Source organism: Camelina sativa, chromosome 19, assembly GCF_000633955.1.
Source record: "Camelina sativa cultivar DH55 chromosome 19, Cs, whole genome shotgun sequence".
Lineage (NCBI taxonomy): Eukaryota > Viridiplantae > Streptophyta > Magnoliopsida > Brassicales > Brassicaceae > Camelina > Camelina sativa.
This window is the reverse complement of record NC_025703.1, coordinates 12,505,006-12,518,609: the sequence shown is the minus strand read 5'-3', so window position 1 is coordinate 12,518,609 and position 13,604 is coordinate 12,505,006. Positions and strand designations below refer to the sequence as shown.

Below are 13,604 nucleotides of genomic sequence, written 5' to 3'. Positions count from 1 at the left end.
TGTTATCCATATCTGCTAGATTCAAATGTTTTCATCTATCTTGTAAAACACACAATAATGAGCAATATTGGATAACATTTTGATTACACTAAATCTTATATGTTAAAAACATACTCAGGTTTCTCAAAATCCAAAAATAAGAGCCAATTGTATTAGATAATTTTTTTCTTAAGGTATTTAGAAATGTTTTTAGAATTTTTTACATCATTAAAACTGGTCATCAGTTGATATACTTCTAGATCTCCAATTTTTTTTTTGGGGTGTTTGGATAACGTCTGGATTGTGTCCAATCGTGGCTTTAGTGTGTTAAGAACACTCGTCACCATGCATGTCAATGTCGCCATCCTATATAAGCAAAACAATCCATTATTTTCCTCAAGAAGAAACACATCAGCAACAAAAATGACAATGACCAAGAAATTAGTCATAACATTTCTCCTTCTCATCTCCATAGCTTTCGCCCATTGCTTAGCCTTCCATGTGGATCTCGAAGAGTTCGAGCCCCCGCAGCAAGAGGAACAAGACGTTCCTCGCCGTGGTTCTGGAGGTCGCTCAGGCGAGGGATGGCAGGAAGAGTCGACGGAGTTTCCCTACCACTTTGGGAAGCGGAGTTTCAAGAATTGGTTCCAATCAAATGAAGGCTTTGTGAAAATGTTGCCTAAGTTCACAAAACGCGCACCGAATCTCTTCCGTGGGATCGAAAACTACAGATTCGCGGTGTTTGAGATGGAGCCAAACACTTTCCTTGTGCCTCACCATCTAGATGCTGATTCCGTGGTGCTAGTACTACAAGGTCATGGAGTGGTTGAGTTTGTGACGGATAAAACCAAAGAATCGTTCCAGGTAACCAAAGGTGATGTGGTGAGACTCCCTTCCGGCATCACCCACTTTGCCACCAACACTAACCAGACCGTTCCTCTTCGCTTCGTCAAGATCATTGTCCCCGTCAACAATCCTGGCCGGTTCAAGGTCCACTTATTATTTGAATCATTAATATTTATTTTTCACAATTAATAATGATACCTTGTTTGACCAAGACAGTGTACTAGTTTGAGTTAGTACTTAATAATGTTGTTGCGTCTCTATTAACGTCCACGATTTATTTCAGGATTACTTCCCAGCTCGATCCCAGTTTCAGCAATCCTACTTCACAGGGTTTAGCAAAGAAGTCCTCTCAGCGAGTTTCAACGTATGGTTCTTAACTATTTCATCCTTTTTAATTAATATCCAGCATATATATATATATATATATAAGAGTAAGCTTTGTATTCACTAACTAGTAAGGATCGAATCATGTTTGGAAAATCTCGTATAGTTGCGGAAACTATAATTTTGAGTAATTCTGAAATTATTATTGTAAAATTGATAACCAAGTTTTAATTCTTATGTGACCAAGTTTTAATTCTTATATAGATACCGGAAGAGTTGGTAGGGAGATTATTTTCTGGATCACAACAAACGGGACAAGGAATTATGCGGAGAGTTTCACCAGACCAGATCAAGAAGCTCACCAAACATGCTACTTCTCCTTCAAACAAACACAAAGAATCAAAATCCAAACACAAAGACATAAGCACGAAGTTGAGACCTTTCAATCTCTTTACTCAAGATTCAGTTTCAACCTACACCAACGACTTTGGTCATTTCCACGAGGCACATCCTGAGAGTTTTGATCAACTCCAAGACCTTCGCATCGCCGTCGCTTGGACCAACATGTCACAGGTCATACAAAGTCAACAATCGTTATATTTTCCTATTGGTTGATATATAGGTTAAATGGTTAACATGAGATACGGGTTGTGGAAATATGCAGGGTTCCTTGTTCCTTCCTCACTATAACTCCAAGACAACGTTTGTTACGTTCGTGGAGAATGGTTGTGCCCGCTATGAGATGGCTTCTCCGTACTCATTCCAAGGAGAGCAACAACAAAAACAATGGTGGCCTGAACAAGGAGGAGAAGAAGAAGAAGATATGAGTGGACAAGTACACAAGATTGTCTCAAGAGTGTGTAAAGGCGACGTCTTTATCATTCCGGCAGGTCATCCAGTCACTTTAGTCTCACACAATGAGAACTTTGTCTCGGTAGGGTTTGGTATCCATGCATCCAACTGCACAAGAACGTTCCTTGCAGGTAAAGAAAGGGTTTGTAATTGATTTTTTTCTAAAATATATCTTTTCGTGAGTGTCTCTCTCTGGAAAGGTAACTTGAGTGGTGGTTTGTGTTTTAGGGCAAGAGAATGTGTTGAGCAACCTCGACACGGTAGCGACGAGAGTAACGTTTGGTGTGGGAAGTAAAGTGGCGGAGAAACTATTTACGAGCCAAAACCATTCCTACTTTGCGCCTACGACTCGTAGCCATCAACAAACTCAAGAGAAACGCGAGCCATCGTTCCAATCAATCTTCAGCTTCGCCGGTTTTTGAGAATGCGTTACAAGTTGCTACGAGTAAAAAGGTTTGGTATATGTGTCTGGCGATGTATTAAAAACAAAAAACAAACGGAACGCTATGTAAGTTCTGTCTACCGAGGTTTCTTGAGTTGTAAATTGCTCTGAACGGCTCTGTTTGATAAATAATATAACCTGAAGGTTTGGTTATGGTGTGGATCTTTTCAAAAAAAAAAGTGAAAAAAAAACAAAGATAAAACTCATCAAATCAATCCAATTTTTATCACAATTCATTAAAAAAAAAAAAATCTGAGTAAAAAATAATATTAAAAAAAAATGAAAAGGAAGATCTTCATGAAGAGTATTCGGTGGTAGACACGACTTTAAATTCGATTTCTACATTCAAAGAGCCTTCTTTGTCCAAATAGGCCTTCCGAAGTTTATCTAAAGACACAAATTTACTCCATCCCCATTCTTGAGTTATTGTTTTCTGGTACCAACTGTTAACTGCAGTAAAACAGTAATATCAACTGTTAATGAATATATACATGACAATATCTAATCTCATCAAGTTGTAAATTACTTGAAACAAAACGTTACGACTTACTCTTCCCTTCCACGTGATAACATCCAAATGGGTCGAGAATTCGCATATCCGCTTGCACGTAAATCATGTCACCTTCCTTTATTGTCTCATTATCAGCTTTTAGATAGAGAGATAAGGATTTGCAATCTGTTAAATCCTTGGGATACAACCTTACCACCCTACCCAAAAAAAGAAAACATTATTAATAGCTAACACGTACTAGTAACAAGTTGTTAACAAAGTGTTATATAGAACTATGGACGACTACTCACCAATTCCTTCTTCCGATTGAAAACTTCTTGGTAAGTTGTCTCTTTCAACTTTGAGAATTTGTTAAGCGTCCAAGAGAACTTGGGATTCGAGGGTTGCTGATCAAACGAGACAACTTCCCAATTGGCAAGTGGAACCAACACATCAACACCAAACTCGCATTGATCTCCCTCGAAGACATATCCCTTCTCCGGATCATTGAATGTATCAAGCGGAAGCACTTGCGAAAATCCCCATACCGGTCTTATTGCATTGAACTGCTTCCCTTCAGCATCTGGATATATATTCCATCAATGACTACTACACACACATATAGAGAGAGAATGGGCTATGGCGAGCAAGCGAGGTACTAACCTTGAATAGTAAAGTATTTATTTTCTTTCTTGTTGTAAATAAAAAAGGTGAGATATGCCAAAACCGTGGACGCGGTAAGGCTTGAGGTATCTAACTCAACATACATTGAGATAAATCCACTTCCCTTGTCCGCTTTGTTACCTTTTGTGTATAAAACCAATCTCCTGATTTTTTTTTAGATGAATAAATTATTAGTTACATACGTTTTTATAATGGTTTTAGCATGAAACAAAATAATTACGGGACTTTGTTTACCAGTTGTATTTGCCGGAAGAGAAAGAACGGGACTTGTATCTGTCATCGGGGAAGAGAGTATTGAGTTGAGAGAAGCTTCGGATCTTCATGGAATAAGTAGAAGGAGGACGATCTTCAAACTTGCTCGTAATTGTAGAATTTGCTACTACGCATGACTTTTCCTCTTTCCACATTCTGTTGCACCTTGTAAGACGAAGAGAAAGAGAGAGAGACCCAAGATAATGATCAATCGTTTTCAGACATATGTATATATTAAGCGTAAGAGGTCTTTTTAGTTTCCTAGTGGGATATTGTTTTTTTTTATAAAGCTTTTTTTTTTGTTTTTGTTTTTTAAAAAGAGGGATATTGTTGATAGGAGTCTCTCATCTACCAAAATAAACAATATTTTTTATTATTACTAGGTTTTGAATCCACGCTACGCGTGCGTTTATTTGATATATTTTGATAAAAACTATATCTAATTGATGACCTTTGATGAAATATTATCTTATAAAAATTTAAATTAGTATTAAGGAAAAAAATAAATTTCAGATACACAATTTTTAAAAATATAAAAATCTGTTGTGTTATAAAATCACATCTGATAAAAAAATCATGAATTTAACTCGATGTCCAGGTGAGACGGATCTGAAACAACCCTTCCCGTTTTTTTTTTAAATCTATACTAATAAAAAGTATGAGCTATAAGCTCCTAAAGCCATCCACATAGGATTTTAAACAACCAATAGAAATTTGACATATCACTTATTAACATTTTATACAACTTCCAGAATTTTCTATATTAAGAATTATTTTAAACAACCTATCATGATTTGACATGTCATTCATTAACATTTTTTAAATTTACAGAATTTTTTAGAAAACGGAAAATTTTAAATTTATGGAAATCAAAGAACTAAGCACAATATCCCACATCGGCTAGAATTTTTTTAAACAATGGTTCAGAAACAGTATAAATAAGATTAATATGCTTCCAACAACGGATGAGCAGGAAAGCTTGATTTATCAGGCGTCCAAGTTTAAAAGTTTTATTTGGTTTGATTGGTTTTTATTTGATCAAATTATAACTTTAAACAGTTTCAAAAAAATATTATAATATTTAAAATTTTAAAAAGTTTAAATATTATAAATATTGAAACTTTTAAAAGTTTTTAGCTTTTAAAAAGTTTTTAAATATTATAAGTTTTAAATTTTAAAAGTTTAAAATATTATAAATATTGAAAATTTTAAAAGGTTCAAATTTTATATTTTGAAACCTTTTAAAAATTTAAAATATTATAAATATTGATGCAAAACATAAATTATCTTATTTATCTACATTTGTGTTTTTTATTTCTTATGAGCTGTAAAACATATTTTTGTGTATGATTTTATAGATGAATTGATATTCTTTAATTAATTTTTTATTTTTGGGTCTAAGAAAGAAGGATTGACATCGCAAGACCTTAATTTGATGTTTGAGTCAAATTTTGAGGTTTAAAGAAGAAAGATGGACGACAAACACACATGTTTTGTTAACTATACATAGGCATAACCAGGGTTACAGTTGTCACGTTTAAGGTTTATTAACCATCAGTTATGGTTAGAAATTTTTGTAACCTTAACCAAAACCGTTTAACAAACGGTTAAACGGTTACGTTTAAATACGGTTACAGTTATTTGATAATATGATACAATTGATATTATTTGATGATATTATATAATTGATAGTATTTCTTTATAATTAATATGTTCTTATAGTGTACTTATATTTCTATATATCATATGATTCATATTAAATAAATAATTATTAGTATATTTTATTATGTTTTTAAAATATTATAAACCAAGTAAGGATTTTGGTTTGAGAAGTTTCTAAAAGCGTGGATTTAAAACCAAATAAGTATATGGATAAAATTGTCAATAATTGGGTGCATGTGTTGACTATGCTGGTAATCATGAATTTCACAAATTTTATGAGAAAAAAAATGATTTTGTTTCTCGAGTTTGATGGGTTAACAAGTTGTGTGGTAGTCTAAAAAAAATGTTTTTCAGTGGAAGAATGTGAAGAAGTTGACGAGGAACAAGAAGAAAAAGAGTATAACGAAGAACCAAATGGTAAAAGTTACAATGACAATTAACACAAAATTTGACAATGAAAACGACAAGAAAGAATATGAATAATAAGAAAATATTTAATAAAAACACGAAAACATAGGTGGTAGCGATCAATTAAATATGAAAACAAGTTAAATTCATGATTATAAAATTGTTTCTTTTTCTGGTGGTCAAAGAAAATGGTTTAGGATATGTGAGGTCATCAGTTTGATTTGCCTCGCTTGGACGTCAAGCTAAATTTATGATTTTTTTTATCAGATTTGATTTTATAACACAACTAATTTTTATATTTTAAAAAATTGTGTATCTAAAATTTATTTTTTTCCTTAGTACTAATTTTAATACTTTTTATAAGATAATATTTTATTACCGTAATCAATCATATATAATTTTTATTAAAATATATCAAATAAACTCACGCGTAGCGTGGATTCAAAACCTAGTCTATACTAATTAAAAGTAGGAGCTATAAGCTCCTAAAGCTGTTTACCTAGGATTTTAAACAACCAATAGGGATTAGACATTTTATTATTTAACATTTTTTTGTCATCTCATTAATTAACATTTTTAAAATTTAATATTTTAATACAGAGTTATTAATAAAAAGATTTTTTATATAAAATATTCATTTTTAAATCCTAAAATATACTGCAAATTTGTTTAGAGAAATTTTCCAATTTTATAAAATAAAATTTAGAAAAAAAGTATTACTTGATCAAAGAATTATCATTGTTTACCCTAAATATTTGTAGCTAGAAATATAGTTCCTTGGTCACATTATTATCAATTCGCCAAATAAATAGTTTTGAGCATATGAGTTTTTTGATATTCCTTTGTTATACTTTCGCTCGATAGTTCTATAAAAATATTAATGGTGTTTATGTGTATGCTTTGCAGGTTAGGGTTTGTCGAAACAACAACGTAAATTGGTGCATGAAAATATGGAGAATTTCTTTGTATTTTAGTGGTTTCTTCATCGTTACACTTAAGAAGCTGCCACAAATCTTTTCACCAATTTGAAGTCGTTACCGGAAACTGATAATCAAATTTTACTTCCCCTACAAGTAACCTAATGTTAATTGGTATAGTCTCTTCCATGAAAGATTTGATAACTATAAGTAAGCATGTATTTACAAATATCACGTATTATATAGGAATACTGATTTTGAAAAAATTATGTCTCTGATTATTTTACTATGAATCAATATAAATACCAAAATGACAAAGGCGTGAAAGTTAGTTCTCATACAATAAATTAATTTATGACGAAATGTCTATAGTGAAAAGATCCGGTTATCCAAAATCTCTAAAACTATGGAGAGCTGTGAAACAAAAAAAAAATATTTTGATAAATATTGTCAAAATCTAAAAGTTGTGTTAGAGTTTCTCCTAATTGCGTATTTGAATTGAACTATTTACCATGTTAATTTTAAAATTCAAGGAATTTAAATTATTAACAATAAGTAGACATATCTAAACATAAATTTTAATTTTTCAATAGATAATATTAGTCACACAAAATATACAAAATAATTTAAAGACCAAAAAACTTAAATAAATGGTACAGAGATGACAAGATAATGGCTATGATTTATAAGGTTTAAAAGTTATTTATAATATTTTACACACCTATATTTGGTTAGATCTTAGAATTTTTAAGGGAATTTTCAAATTTTGGTTTTAAGGAAGAGATTGTTTTGAAAAGAAAAATGGGGAAAGAGGCATTTTTCAAAAATTCTCGAATAATTATCTGAAAGTTTTGAAACTAAAAATGTTTTTTTGTTATTTGTTAAAAACATATTATTACCAACATATTTATAAAACAATTTTTTACTTATATAAGTTTTACTTTTTATTTCTCTTTTAAACAACCTAAATGATATTCAAAATATATATTAAAAACAATTGTGTTAAGAAAATAAAAAAAAATCATTTTAGAACTTTTGTGTAATACTTTCAAACTATTGCTATAGATATACCCACGCGTAGAACGGGTTAATAACCTAGTAATAATAATAATGATAATCTAGTGGTCCCATACCCACTAACAACCTAGCAACAATCAACAACAGCGGATAACAAATAATTCCATTAACCAACAAATGAATAATCCAATAACCAACAATTCAATAATCCAAAACCAAAAATGAAGTAATCAAGTTCCAACATCCTACAATGTTCTATCGACTCAACTCTAGCAACCTAACAATAGCTAGACCACAATCAATCAAGCCTCTAGAACATTCTCCTCTTCATCGCCTTGATTCTACGATCACACTTTGTCTTTACCTGCACACCACAAACAACAATTGAGATGCGTAAGTATTATCATAAATACTTAGTGAGGCAATCCTCCCACACAAGCAATTGAGAATCCAATGTCAAGCAATCATCAAACAATAACAATCAAACCAGGAAACAAGCAATCATCGACCAACGAAGGTTGGTGTCAACCGACACCATACCAGTGTCGATCGACACTGACAACTTGGTGTCGACCGACACCTTTCCTGGTGTCGATCGACACTGACGTCGAACGTCGTCTCCCCCAAAGCTCCATCGCAGATCTCCGCTTCCAAACGATTCCCATGCGTCCCAAACTCATCCACACGCCACATAAGACCATAAGAACCCCAAATCGACCACAAGCAAGCAAGGAATCAACCAAACAACTCATGAACACAAAAACATAGAATTCTCAAGCTTAGATAAGCCATGGTAATGGACTCAACTCTTTTACAGGAGATTCTGACTCAACTGACGTCCACACACTCCTAGCAAGCTTCTACTGCAATCCCAGCAACATATTCCTCCAAAACCACCAAAAATCTCCCCAAAGCTCAAGAACACTCAACAAAGCTTCTTTCTTCTTTTTCTCTCTTGGTAACGATGACAAAACTCTCTCCCAGACAATTAGGTCGACTTTTCCTTATAAATGTTGGTTTTAGGGATTTCTAATTGAACCAAACCGAACCAAACAGCAATCAAAACAAACCGGTCGAATCCGGAATAGTTGGTGTCGATCGACTTCTTCTTCTTCTTCCTCGTCATCTTCTTCACATTCTTCCACTGAAAAACCTTTTTTTAGACTACCATACAACTTGTAATTAACCTATCAAACTCCAAAACCAAAATCATTTCTTTTCTCATAAAATTTGTGCAATTTACGAAGACCAGCATAGTCAACACATGCACCCAATTATTGATAATTTCATCCATATAATTATTCGGTTTTAGATCCACACATATTGAAACTTCTCAAACCAAAATCCTTACTTGCAGAAAAAGTAATATGAACACATGTATAGTTAAAACAATATTTGTTCTTTTCGTCGATTTTTCTTCTTTAAACTCAAATAACATCAAATCAAGGTCTTGCGACGTCAATCCTTCTTTATTAGAATTAAAAATAAAAATTTTACTGCAAGAATATCAAATCATCTGTAAGTCATAAGAGATATAAAGCACAAACGGAGATAAGTAAGATATTTTCAAGATATTAAAAAATTTGATATATAATATTTAGTAACTCTTAAACTTTAAAAATTTTAATAGAGATTAAATATTTAAAATATTATAAACTTGAGATGTAGTTTAAATATTTGTAACATTTTTTTTTAGAGTTTAAATAGTTAAAATATTCTAAACTTTTTATGGAGGTATTTATAATATTTTTAAACATTCTATAAAGTTTAAATATTTATAATATTTAAACCTTAAAATTTTTAACTTGCTAAAATAAATCAAATAAAACTTTTAAATTTCGAAACCTGATAAATCAAGCTTTCTGCTAATTTATAGTTAAAACATATTGGTTTTATTTATAATGGTTCTCAGCCTTTGTATAAAATTTTCTAGCCGATGTGGGCGTTGTACATATTTCTATATATTTTAAATTTTTTTTTCTTTTTCTTTTTCTAAAAAATCTTAATAATATAGATTACTACTATATTTCAATAAATGTTAATTATTGAATTGTCTAATTCTTATTGGTTGTTTTAAATCCTCTATGGACACCTTTAGGAATTTATAGCTTCAACTTTTTATTAGTATAGATATAATATTTTAAAATTTCTATGGAGGCTAAGTAATTGTAATATTTTAAAACATTATATGAAGTTTAAATATTTTTACTATTTGAACCTTTTAAAAGTTTCAATATTTATAATATTTTTAACTTTTAAAATTTATAAATTATAATTCTCTTAAAACCTTTTAAAAGCTACGAAATTTTTAAAATTTATAAATTATAATATTTTAAATATTTTTAAAGCTAAGACTTTTAGAAGTTTCAGTATTTATAATATTTTAAATTTTTAAAAAGTTTTTAAAAGCTAAGAACTTTTAAAAGTTTAATATTTATAATATTTTTTTGAAACTTTTTAAAGTTTTAATTTGATAAGAAAAAACGGGATCAAACCGAATAAAACTTAACTTGGACGCCGATAAATCAAGGTTTTCTGCTCATTCATTGTTGGAAACATATTAATCTTATTTATGCTGATTCTGAACCATTGTCTAACAAATTTTTATCCGATATGGGACGTTCTACATAGTTCTTTTATTTCCATAAATTTAAAATTCTTGAAATTTAGAAAATGTTAATGAATGACGTGTTAAATCGCGATTGGTCGTTTTAAAAAAAACTCTTAATATAGAAAATTATGGAAATTAAAAAAATTGTTAATTAGTGAGGTGGCTAATCCCGATTAGTTGTTTAAAATCTTATGTGGACAACTTAAGAAGCTTATAGCTCCTACTTTTATTTAGTATAGATTTAATTACGAGAGTCTCTAAAAGATAATAAAATGTCTCTCATTTCTCTCTCTTTTTCTTAAAGATTCTCATAATCAAATAATAATATTTAATATATTTTTAACATGTGAGACTATGGTGAGGTCAATAGAATTCTCTTTTTACGTGATTTAATTGATGGTTTTTAAACTTCTCTTTTTACGTCTCTCTCAAAAGGTAACTTAGCCTTGGGCATTCGGGTACTCGATCTGGTTTGGGTTCAGATTTTTGGATTTTCGAGTATTTGGATCTATAGATATAAAATCTGATCGGATATTTTATAGAATCGGGTCGGGTTTGGGTTCGGATAATTTCGGATTTACTCAAAGTCCGATGAATTTCTCACCAAACTTGTGCCTAGACTTATACCTAGATGACTCTTTAGCTAATCTCTCACCAAACACAAGCATACGCACCTTGAAGCTTTTCAAAAGCATCAACAATTATGATAAAAAGGGATCTAGCTTTAAGAAAATCAAACCGTTTTCCTCTAAATCAGCTCTCAATTTAGTATAACTCACAAGATTCCCATTATGAGCAACACGAACAAAGCCAAATCCATAATCAGTGACGAAGGTATGAACGTTCTTGAGCATGGAAGAACCAGCCGTGGAGTACCTGACATAACCAATGACGATGTCTCCTGGTCGAGTTGGGATTCGCTGAACACCTGAGAGACCAAACTAATACATGTAATGGTCTGAAGAAAATGTTATCTTTGCTAGCAGAATCCAGGGAGAAGAAGAGGAGAGAAGTGTTTGCGATTGTCACAAAGGTAAGGGATTAGCTGATTAGGGATTTAAGGTTAAGAATACATACATATTATATATGTGTTTATATATATTCGGGTTAGTTCGAATTGACTTCGGGTATCGGATAATACCCGAACTGATGTTCATATATTTCACCTTGTTTTACCTTAGTTTATTTGTACATTTTGTATGATTTACTAGCTTGTTAGGCCATTATTGAGTAATCTTAGGACTGTTTATGCATTAGAGTAGGTTTGCATTGCATTGCATTGTTTCTTGCATAATCAGGTGATTTAAGACTCAAAGGAGCATGGAGAAGTGTTGAAGGAGAGTGGAGCCATCAAGAGAAACAGGCAAAGGAGCTAGAGCAGAAGAGAACTAAGGTCCGGAAGTCCACTCGACCACCACACTCGACCAGACACTCGACCGTGTGAGGAGAGGGACTCGACCGATTGGGAGAAGCAGAAGAAGACCTCACTCGACCATGCACTCGACCGAGCACATGGTCGAGTTGACCGAGCCGCCTTCCTATTTTGCCTTCTAGCCATTTTAGGGCTTCCTTTCCTTCCTATATAAACTCATTGTACTCTATGGCTGAAAAAGGAGAGCACTTTAGAGAGAAAATATCTAAGAAACCTAGTTTTTACCCTTTGGGAATATTACCTTTTTGTTTACATCATCATCCACTTTTATGCATTTTCTCTAGATTTTTCTTACTTTGTTGGTTTTGTAACTTTCTGGGTATTGAAAATTTGAGTTTACTTCTTTGTTCAATATTGTAGATCTTTGTCTTATCTTACTAATCATGCAAGTTTCATTAATTTCTGGGTTTATGATTTTGTTCATCATATTTAGTGATTTTGAGTAGTGTGTTAGGATATTAGGGATGGATAAGGTTGGATAAGAGTTATGGTTGCTTAGACTGGTCAAGATTGATTGTTTAAATATATCTTTTGGGTTAGGTGTGCTCTAAGCTGTTCTTATATCTGAGAGGGTAAGAGCAGATCTTAAGCTTCTTAGCATCAAACTAATGTCTAGGTTGTTAGATAAAGCCAACACTGGAGATTATCATGTTTGTCCCAAGAGATTGGTTGCACAAGGTGATTTTTGACATTGATGATATGGATCTTAATGCCTGCTTTTATATGTAATAGCTAGTGAGAACTGGGTCTAGGAGTATCTAAGCTTGATTGTTATTGTCATAAGTATGGATTAACAAGTACTATAAGGTCATTGTCTAGAGATAGCTCACTGTTGTTTGAGATTTTTTGATCAGTTTAGGTGATGATAACTCAAGTCCAACCCATGAATCCATCTTTAGGGCCTACTCTGTTTATTGATTTCTCTATTTGATTGCTGTTATCCGCTTTCTGTTTGATTTGCTTTCATTCTGCCCTGTTTTGATTGTTGATTTTGGTTTTGTTCTTCGTAGCATTCCACTCGACCTGTCACTCGATCGAGCATACGATCGAGTGCCTGCTCGAGCTCCTTTCCAGAGTTCTTGCTTATGTTCTGCATCTTTCTAGTTCCATTCCTGTTTCATTGCATTTACCTTGTTTCTAGTTACTGTCTTGCATTTAGTCTCTTATCTTAGTAGTTTTACATTCTTCATTTCATCATTATCATTAGGTTGTTAGTACAAAACCATTTTCATACTTGGCTTAACTTAGATAAGTGTTCACATCCTGATTGCTTGCATCTTACTCACTATGGATTGACATCTCTTATATTACAACAACATAAGAGTAATTGAAACCTCTTGCATTCCACATGATCATTCATCATCATCCACACTTATGTTTGTTTGTTTGTTTGCATCATTCATCCATTCATAAGTAAGATACATAGAAAAATTGTGTTTCACGAACCCGATTGGGTATCTCCTAAATCCGATCAGGTATTATTGACCACCCGAACCGAACTGCTTACTTTGGGTCGGGTTCGGATTTGGGTATCAGATTCGGTTAAAATGCCCAGCGCTAAGGTAATTTATGTTATGTTTCGTTGTGTGGCGACAAGGGTTGGCATTTGGTGTGGGAAGTAAATCGGGGGATAAACTGCTCACGTGCCAAAAGTATTCCTACTTCCATCAAAAAAAAAAAAAAAAAAA

At 32.2% G+C, this 13,604-nt stretch overlaps 2 protein-coding genes across 2 annotated transcripts; one reads left to right on the top strand and one right to left on the bottom strand.

Moving 5' to 3' along the window:
* Positions 365 to 2,596, top strand: LOC104766161 (vicilin-like seed storage protein At3g22640). Its single transcript, XM_010489994.2, has 5 exons — positions 365 to 969; positions 1,109 to 1,189; positions 1,414 to 1,722; positions 1,814 to 2,132; positions 2,230 to 2,596. Exons 1-5 carry the CDS (start codon positions 403 to 405, stop codon positions 2,421 to 2,423), a joined length of 1,470 nt encoding a protein of 489 aa, XP_010488296.1. The 5' UTR covers positions 365 to 402; the 3' UTR covers positions 2,424 to 2,596.
* LOC104766162 (ubiquitin carboxyl-terminal hydrolase 12-like) lies at positions 2,520 to 4,247 on the bottom strand. Its single transcript, XM_019241541.1, has 5 exons — positions 3,852 to 4,247; positions 3,597 to 3,760; positions 3,245 to 3,516; positions 2,994 to 3,151; positions 2,520 to 2,893 (listed from the first exon to the last, which is right to left on the bottom strand). Exons 1-4 carry the CDS (start codon positions 4,022 to 4,024, stop codon positions 3,086 to 3,088), a joined length of 675 nt encoding a protein of 224 aa, XP_019097086.1. The 5' UTR covers positions 4,025 to 4,247; the 3' UTR covers positions 2,520 to 2,893; positions 2,994 to 3,085.

Excerpts from the sequence above, each read along its gene's own strand:
- LOC104766162 (XM_019241541.1), bottom strand. The coding sequence starts at position 4,024 with ATGTGGAAAGAGGAAAAGTCATGCGTAGTAGCAAATTCTACAATTACG. Across the intron at positions 3,761-3,851 it reads TCTTCCGGCAAATACAACTG|GAGATTGGTTTTATACACAA; the intron begins GTAAACAAAGTC and ends AAAAAAAATCAG. Across the intron at positions 3,517-3,596 it reads TAAATACTTTACTATTCAAG|ATGCTGAAGGGAAGCAGTTC; the intron begins GTTAGTACCTCG and ends ATATATATCCAG.
- LOC104766161 (XM_010489994.2), top strand. The coding sequence starts at position 403 with ATGACAATGACCAAGAAATTAGTCATAACATTTCTCCTTCTCATCTCC. Across the intron at positions 1,190-1,413 it reads TCCTCTCAGCGAGTTTCAAC|ATACCGGAAGAGTTGGTAGG; the intron begins GTATGGTTCTTA and ends ATTCTTATATAG. Across the intron at positions 2,133-2,229 it reads CACAAGAACGTTCCTTGCAG|GGCAAGAGAATGTGTTGAGC; the intron begins GTAAAGAAAGGG and ends TTTGTGTTTTAG.